The sequence below is a fragment of the Phoenix dactylifera genome, chromosome 2 (genome assembly GCF_009389715.1).
Source record: "Phoenix dactylifera cultivar Barhee BC4 chromosome 2, palm_55x_up_171113_PBpolish2nd_filt_p, whole genome shotgun sequence".
Lineage (NCBI taxonomy): Eukaryota > Viridiplantae > Streptophyta > Magnoliopsida > Arecales > Arecaceae > Phoenix > Phoenix dactylifera.
In genome coordinates, this window is record NC_052393.1 from 28323448 (window position 1) to 28333174 (window position 9727).

General features: G+C 35.4%; 1 protein-coding gene across 1 annotated transcript; it reads right to left on the bottom strand.

The window, feature by feature from the left end:
- Positions 1 to 913: 913 nt before the first annotated feature.
- On the bottom strand, positions 914 to 9129 carry LOC103720921 (probable galacturonosyltransferase 3). The gene is made up of 7 exons (XM_026809946.2): positions 6421 to 9129; positions 5619 to 5679; positions 4132 to 4269; positions 3672 to 3785; positions 3266 to 3591; positions 2230 to 3175; positions 914 to 1385 (listed from the first exon to the last, which is right to left on the bottom strand). Exons 1-7 carry the CDS (start codon positions 6453 to 6455, stop codon positions 1110 to 1112), a joined length of 1896 nt encoding a protein of 631 aa, XP_026665747.2. The 5' UTR covers positions 6456 to 9129; the 3' UTR covers positions 914 to 1109.
- Positions 9130 to 9727: the final 598 nt, after the last annotated feature.

Below are 9727 nucleotides of genomic sequence, written 5' to 3' on the forward strand. Positions count from 1 at the left end.
CATATCGAAGAATTTTTTACTTACATAAACACTATAAATATTGGCTATTTAGAATATTGAAATATACTTAAATGAGTTAATAAATATTTTAAAATTAATTATATATATTAAAAAATATATTTCTTATTATAAATAATTTTAGTATGTTTAGTATATAAATAAATATATTAGTTATTAATAAATCCTATATTAGATTTATTGATCATTAATAAATATTTATTAATTATTTATTAATAAATATATTAATATATCAACTTTATTAATATTTATAAATATTGTTAATATATTAATATGTCGATAATATATTAATATAATTAAAATATATTAATATAATTAATAAAACATTGATTATCATATAAGTGAGAGTATTTTTATCAAAAAATGATAATTTTAGATTATCTTCGTTCGGTAACCAACAAAAAGGAACAAATACCATCCTTCCTTGGTGGTATTTGTTTACCTTCTTTCTTAAAAAAATAGATATTTAATCTATCAGTTATTTTATAATTTCTTCCATCCATTTGCCATACCAAATATGGTAATCTGACACGAAATTTATTTTCCCATGTCAGATTGCCCCCAACCAGACGGCCCTTGACAGGGCATATTTATGATTCATTACCATAGCCCCACATTCTTAGAAGACTCGAACTTAATACATTCATCAGTCCCTACTCAAAAGCAGCTGACTCAGGAATCCATGGATCATAAATATTAATTGCACGTTTAATTCACCAGCTACCCAAGACCTTTGACGGATGACCACCAGTTGCAGGACCCTTATATGTTCAATAGTTTGTGGGGGGAAAAGCAAGCCCAATGAATGAATAGAGTTTGCTGTGGCATGAGTAAGCGACATGCAGACTGGTGTGGGACAACAATTTGGTACCCCCACAACGACAAAATCTCATGATTATCTTGCCAAGGAAATTTCTGGTTCAAATATCACCCCATTTAGAGCAAAGAAAAAGAATAAATGCAAAAACCTATTCCTGTGAGGTGTGTGATGCTGACAGCACATGCTGGCTGCTCAACATAGAGCAAGCCTGTGAGGTCGAGAAAGAATATGAACAAACTGGCACAAGGATTTGCTATCTACAAGTCCAGATTTATTGGAAAAAGTTGCAGGCTCGTAGATAAGGGTTGTTGAAGTTTACATACTTGGTCCAGTAATGCTTGTACTTGGCGATAGCAAGATCCAGCCATGGCTTATAATTCCCATTGTAGTGAATCACAGCTGCCTTCTCAATCTCTGAGGGGCTGATTTGAGGATTGTAGCCCAGACCAAGAACATGCCAACTCCGATCAAGCGTATATGTCAGCCCATAAAATGATACCAGGCCTGCAGGCAGCGTCCCAAGCTTCCACAGATTTCGATCTTTGTTCTATAGTGAAAAAAGAAACTTCTGATCAGTCAGGGTACCATATAAATTTCAGCACAAGGGACATCAACACTCAGGGCAAGCTTAATACTACACGAGAAGAAAGCGATGAAGCATAACTGACTGCTTCAAGATACAAGAGTTTAGGCGGATCATGTACACCTACACACTGAGGTGTAAATTTGTGTATTGTCTTCAATAATTTGCCGGTTGATGTCTGAGAGCACTCCGTAGTGCCCTTGATACTAACACCATCTTGCAGCATACAGAAACAAATTTTAAAAACATATTCTCATGCCAATTGAACAAAAAACAAACATATTCTAAATTTATGCTTGATATGTCGCTGCATATTCAAAATCCACTGACTTTAACATTTAATTGATTTGATATTTTTGTTGATACCACATCAAATACCACGTTTTTCTTCTTAATGTGCAAACATAGTTCATTTCCTTTTTCCATGTAAACTTGCTTTCAAATAGTAAATTACAATTATACATTTTAAACAGTGATAATAACTCAGCAACATTAAAATTATTTTGAATTTCAGGAAAAAATTATAATCAAAATTAAGGTACGCCATACCGACCCGAACTAAATGGTACATGGCATATCGTACTGTACCAGTTTGGTACCGATATCTGGAATGGGTGGTGTACCGACACTCAGTATGCCAAAAAAATTTCGTACCATATCATACCGACACTGTGATAGTGTGGCGCCGGTACGAAGTCCGATATTGAGACGGCAAATCTTGATCAGAATTATAGATGACTGAAAATTGTAACTAGAAGAACTCTAGGAATGATATTATACAAGAAAATTAGAAGAAAAAAATCCTTACCAAGTTTTGCCAATAGTGATATATTCCTGTAATATTTCGTTTCTTCCATTCTTTCAAGTCAAAGATGTTCATTCCAAATGCCCATCCACAGCCTTTCGGGTCAAAGTTATCAGAGATCATTGGGTCTGAGAAGTTGAGATAACCGTCGAACTGATGAAAGCTCCCTTTGCAGGTCTCTACAGCACCATTCACCATCCCTTTCATATCTATAGACCAAAGTGGTGTCAAATCCTTTTGAACAATGACATCATCATCAAGAAACAGTATCTTATCCAGCTTTGGAAATATTTCTGGCATGTAGAACCTTATATGGTTGAGCATAGACAAGTACTTGGGGTTCTTGTACTTGAGATTTTCATCCCCAGCAGAAAGAGTAGAAGGATGATCAGCTATGAAGTAGTACTGTTTAAGATTCTCAGATTTAATCTGGCGAAGAACTGGACAGTAAGATGAATTAAGCCACTTGAATTCATCAAAGTTCTCCACATGTATTGTTGCATCTAAAGGAGGATGGGCAATGAACCACATCTTCATAGCTGGAAAGTTCATCCTGTCTGTGACAATGTGAAAGATATGTTTTTCTGGTTCCTTCACGTGTAATATAGTAGAGTTGACTACAACTGCTGTGGCGAGTACATTATCAGAGAAGATTGCATAATGGTAGAGGGATGGATCTTCAAGTTTGGCCTTATCTGCTAATTCTTTTCTTGTATGATCTTGTAGGAAGTAATCAGTAGTGAGCTGTAAAGGAAGGCAGTGTAGGGGTTTAGGTATTGTCTTTGTAGTGAACCGCATCAAGAACTGGCTTTTCTTCAGTTGGGCAATTACTGTTTCCTCTGAGGACTGCGCCATGGCTCGTAATTTTCTTGTTACCAAAGAACAATCATATAACTGCTCTTTTGCAAATGATAGAACCCGAGCCATTGCTTCTACATATTCAAGAGCACTGGAAGATACGAGAAAAAAGAGTTTTCACATCAGAGTGAGATTTATAAATGGAACAGTGTTATATAGGAATAGTTGAGAGATGGAATACCCTTTTTGCAGTTCAGCATCTGAGTTTGCTTCTTTAATAGCATTTTGAATTCCTTTAATCTGGTTCATCAAGTACCCAAAAAGATCAACATTTTTCATGGAACGAGCAATGCTAGCATATACCTTAGCCATTATGATCTGATCTTTTATTAGTCTCAAAGTGGAATCTCGGCCATGATTACGATGGTCTCTCCTGTAATGTTGCCTGAGTGTGCTGTTGAAATGCTTGGAGCGATCCATGGCTGCTATTTTCATCCGTAATTCAGCATCTTTGCTTAGCTGAATCAGCTCTGCAGTTCTTTTTTCCTTCCTTTTTCGACGCAGTTGCTACAACAAAAGAACCATAACAAAACTGACCAACTAAGCAGAAGTTTACATCAAAATTTAGAAAAGAATAGGACAATCACCAAACGCCTTAGCTTCTTTGAGCTAATTGAGTAAGCTTGTTGATGTCGATCAGTAGAAGGCTGATCCTTGTCTCGTGATTCACTAAATTGTGGCTTAAATGACCCTTCTTTCCACTGTCAGTTGTGAGAGATGAAGTAATTATCAGGGCATTGTCATCCAATATTAAAGATAGATTGTTCACTGACAGAGGACATGCTAACAAGCTTGAAAAGAAGTATAGAATACGACTAAGTCACTAAAGGGCATGCTAAAAAGCTAGCTTCTCGATATCGAAATGTATCAGTAATGTTTTTTTTTCCTTTCTAGCTTCTGATACTCTCAGAGTTTGTCTTATTTTAAGAGATGTTTCTTTATATTCAGAAGTCTCTCAAACTTAACAACATTCGAAATAAATTATTCTTGCCTTAAGAATATCACATTTGTTTCTTTCAAACACAGCAGATGAAGTCAGAAATGTACCAGTCCACCCTTTGAATTTACATGAGTTTCACCATGATAATTATTCCACATCCAAGAAGCAGATAAATCCTTTGAGTTTACTTTATGCACTTTTAGGGCACCAGAAGCATCTGCATACATAGTAGTTATCTCAACATCCTGCACAAAATGTGATGTCATAAAGACATCGAGGTAAGTCCACTTGCATTAATAGAATGTACTTTGATACTTAACTAATTTGCTTATGGGAGTGGTCCAAATGAATCATCTGTCTGGTGATCATTCTTCTTTTGGGCCAATATTCAGTCATACCAAACAAGACTATATGAAGGATTATAAAACTATTGACCGAATGCTATGCTCTATAATAAATTCTAAGTATGTTGCCACTCCAGACAGGACAATGGCGACCAATTTTTAAGTTGAAAATTAACAGATGAATTATGCAGTAATTCTGTTTTCTGAAGATAAATTTACTAGTCATGCTTGCTTTTCATCTCTAGATGTTATATTCTTTACCCATCTTGTTCCACTACATTCAACTTGATCTGAGGTGTCTCCTACCATTTATATGGTTTTTGACCTCAACAGAGGGTTATGAACTTGATTTACCTCTCATTTTCTCTCTTGTTTGTAAAATTTAGTGCTCTTCTAGTGTTTGGTCCTTTCACCACTTGCTTGCTATGGACATTACTTTGCTCGGGCAAACGCCTAGGTGGTTCAGCTAATTGTATCAGACTCCACTTTGACATCATGTTTAAGTGACTGGAGTTGAATAGATTCAAGAATTTGTTCATATGTGATATCATTTCAGAGCCATCCATGCATTCTCATATTCGCAACTAAAAACAATTTAGAAAATTAAAAGCTACTTACTTGATCCTGTTATGAATTCAAGTATGGTTCATGAGTACTAGCTAGTTTGTGACTGCCAGTCTGCACAGGAGGATGAATATCAGAAGCTCTTCACTCTAATATCTAGGTTTCAACATGAGCCAGGAACTGTGGAGTTATCATTTCTTACTGCTGCTTCATGATCATAAGAAGCTTTTTTGGCTTTTCACACTTCTTTCTCTTTACTACAAGTCTGTTCAGTAGTAGTTATGTGAATGTCATCCTCTATTTCTCATTATATCAGCTGTTTCCTAAGCTTGTATTGTAGCAAAGGAGAATTACCTTTATTTTTCTCACAACTTGTGAGGCTCAAACTAAAGAAGTAAAAGTAATAAACTAAATCAAATTTTTCTCACAATCTAAATATGCTACAGAATACAGATTCTTATAATTATTTTAAAAAATTAAGTTTTGAAAAAAAAAAAATCCATGTTTTAAAAGATGGCCAAAGTATATCTGATAGTATAGGAAAAAGTAGGAACTGACCAATGCAAATTCTGAAAAGAATACCTTACAATTCTTAAATGGAAGGCAAAACCAGTAGCAAGAATCACTTGAGCAACATTAGAACAATATATATTGTGGGAAAAAAAAATACAAGAAAAGCTTAAAACCTTCCGAGGAATGCAGTGCAGACAGCCCTGCAGACGCCTATAGCCTTTGCCATCTCTCTGGCTGTAAAAGATATGCTAATGACACTCAAGTGGGGCTAAAGAAAAGCATATCTCTCATAAAATTAACCTAAAAGCCTCCGCCAAGACAACATATACAAACCAAATAATTTACATATACAAATGAAATCTTAAGTGCAATTTTCTACACTAGCATTGGCTGAATACATTGCAAGCCACAAGCAGTAATGGAAATAAAACTGTACAAACCCAAAAACTGATCCTGGTAGATACTTAAAGATAGTTATGCTATCTTTAGCATAAGCATGTCATGTCATAGTTATACACAATGATATCACTGCAACAAATAAGATCAAAATAAATAAAAACCATTAAAAAAATAAAAAGATGAGACATCAACATTTATCACATTTAAATTAGCTCTATAAGTTGCTAGCCATTATCAGTAATTGGGAAAAAAGATGTCTTACAAAATAAACCAGACTGTGCATTCCTTGGCTCATGGATGTTTTAAGTGCTGCACAAACTATTCCTAGATCAAGCATGTCACTGAATGTACAACAGCTAACAAAAAGGAATCTGGCATATCCCAGCAATAATAAGATAAAAAAAGAACTACAAGAATCACAACAATGCAAAAAAGAAATTTCAATCTAGATCAGTGACTTGAACCTTAAGATAACAAGTGAACAAAAATATTACTTATTTAACTAGAATTGTAGACAAAATCTCAGAAAGGTAAGACAAATGATTAAGTTAGCTACCTTTTGATTGAAAATCTTACCCTGTTGGATCATCGGGCACCACTATGGAAACCATTTCTGATGTCTCTGATCTGACCACACAGGCAAGGATCCAGACCTGGAAAATTGCAAAAAGACCATAAAGTTCAAGCTAATGACTTTTTCAGTAAATCAATCTTAGTTTGCCCAACTATTTTTCAACTTCTAAAGTACATGAGAATTTGATTTATTTGGAAAATTTACAAGAAATAGCCAAACTGCTCACTTAAATATATAGAACCATTAAATAAGTTAATAATGAATTATACATAATCACGGCCTTTTTCATTTACCAAAATTAACATAAAAAATCAACACTATATTTGAATGCAAATAATAAATTTCTTGATTAGAAAATCATGAACAATATGTAAGTTGGTCATGTCTATTATCCTAGATGGTGATGAAGAAGGTGTCTTCAAAACCAGAGATAATAAATATATACTATATAGATCAAGGTACACTGTACCGTATCGAATTGAGCGGTTCGAAATATACTGTACCGTACTGATTTTGTACCTGTATGCAGTATGGAGAGCGTACTAACCCTCAGTATGCTAAACTGACCCTTGTATCATGTGTACCGATATAGTAATGGGGTGGCATTGGTGTGAGCCTTGGTACTGAGACGGCATTCCTTGATATAGATGGTAAATCAGATATATAGTCATTATGATGTACTTTTACCAACAAAATGATGGAGGATCTGGTTGCTTCTTGTAATTTGCATTTAGGAGAGACCCTAGGAGAATTAAAAGCAAAATGCAGCAATTGGATAACCAGCAACCATCAAATCTGCCATGTCCACTAAACCAAACTCAGGAATTCCACAATATGTGGTGCAAAATTATGCCAAGAATGAATTTTGATTGCAAAGGGACTAAAAGGTCATGAAAAACACATGCACTGGCAAATGACATAATCACCACTTATCAACATATGCATGTATCCTACAGATCTACATACATATGTATGTACATACTCATGTACACAATGAATGCATGCGTATACATATAAACACACACGTAAATGCATATGCATATATATAACAGATTTTGGAAATTTTGCAGATGTTTTCTTTTAAAAGAGCCTATGTTCCAAGAAGAAGAATTGTTAAACTGTCAAATGCAAAACCCATCCAAGTATACGAAAGGCTTCAAAGTTCAGCATCATGCTAGACTCTGGGGCTTTCTCATTATAATATAGTATGTACATATGCACACATGCATCTGTCATGTACTTATATGTTTATATATGTGATTTAGCATTCACATTGAGGTTACACAACATAATTAATGATCTAAAAGATTTAAATTGCCTGGAAGCTATAAGTTCAGTCTTTATGTGTTAGCATTTTAATGAGATTTTAATATAACAATATTGTATTTCGATATACGATAAAGTTCTGTTACACTTTGCAAATGGCAAAACAGGCAGTCGGACTGCCCCATTTTTAAATTCATTGTGGAACTAGACATTCTCACTTTTTTCTCTCCTCGTAACAACCAAGTCACAAAGTTGGAGAGAATTTAGAATGAGTGGACTGCCTATTTTAACATGCATCGTTTCCCAAGAAAACATATCAAGTGCTGAAATTAATGTATAGGAACCCCATAAGTAGCCATTACAAACAAACAAGTAGCTTAATCAGATATAAAAATATGAACCGGTCAAAACTAAACAACAAAATGATGAGCACAAGACAATTCGAATCCCTATAAACGCCCCATCAAGCATCATTCCATCACATCAACACTTCAAGAATCAAGAGACATACAACCCTAAACGCGAGGCCACTCCTCTCCAAAGAAGTTCAAACCCCAAAACTCCAAAGCAAGAACAGAATCAAGAAAAGGACATCCAACCCAATCATCGTTCCCACACTCCAAATCAAACCATCTTCTCACAATGTGCCCCCAGATATGCGAAAAAGGAACCAAAATAGCGACACGGAGATCATTGATGAAGAATCTACCGATCAAGAAATCCAAGGCATCGAAGAAGACTACAAAAGAATGGGAGAAGCTCGAAAGAGGAGCAGAAGAAGAGCTGTTCTTGCCTCGAAGCAGCAGAGGAGGAGAAGAAATCCGCGGCTGGAGAAGCCTCGGTCACCACCGCACGCCATCTGGGCGAGAAGAGAAGAGAGCGAGAGAGGAGGGAGAGAAGAAGAAGGGAAGAGAGAACAAATGAGGAAGGCGAGGAGAGGACTCGGGGAGCATTTATAGATGCTGGCTCGCTTCGCTCTGGTGCTGCTCTGGTCGGGCGGGAATCACCGTAACACATACGAGAAGTTGCCAATGGACGGTCGAGATTGGAAGATAGATGGGGGTGGGTGGGTTTCTGGGTCTGATAGCCGGAATTTCCCAATCAGGGTGATCAAATCCCGATTGATATGAATGAGTTATTTTGAGACGTGGCACCATGTCATCTAAAAGGAAGCATGTTCCCGTCCTAAGACCACTCATCTGCTTCTCATTTTGATATGTGCCCCTAAAAGGTCCTCTTTTCCAAGGTTGCCTTTTTTTTATTATTATTATTGAGGATGCTTAATTTTGGATCATAAGTAAACCTCAGATTTTATATATATACATATCAAATCATATGTGTAAACGTACATATGTATATCAAACTGGATCTTAAGCATGTGTATAGATATACACACAGAGATGTACATACATATATACATATACACGTATGTACATGTATAAATTATGCAGAAACATCGATACATACATATATACATATATAAATATATGTACATATTTATATATATTCATTTATATAGCATATAGACACAAACACATATACCTACATACACAAACATATATACATGAATATATATATATATGATGATGATGATGTGGTATATAGATGATAATGTGGCTGATTGATGATGATGTGGCATATGAATGGTGATGTTGCACATGTTGTAAAATTTCTTGTCCAAAAATATTCGTGCTACGTCATTACCCACATGCCACATCATCACTTATATATTATAAATTATATTTTTGGTCCTCCAAATTTCATTACACGATCCTTATTGTAACAAAATTGGGGTTGTGTTGTAACAACCTGCTAACATAGCATGAGGATGGTCCCGATCTGATTACCTTAGCATATTTAGAGTATGTCTGGGTTGCTATGACGATTGCATGCTAGAAGAATCTGGCCATGCTACATCATTATGATTATTTATGGCCACATCAATTATCATCAAATATGCTTCCAAAACTTATATAGTTGTGCTATTAATCAATCGTTGAGTATTTGTTCTAGCTCTATTACAAGCGAACTTCATAACGATAA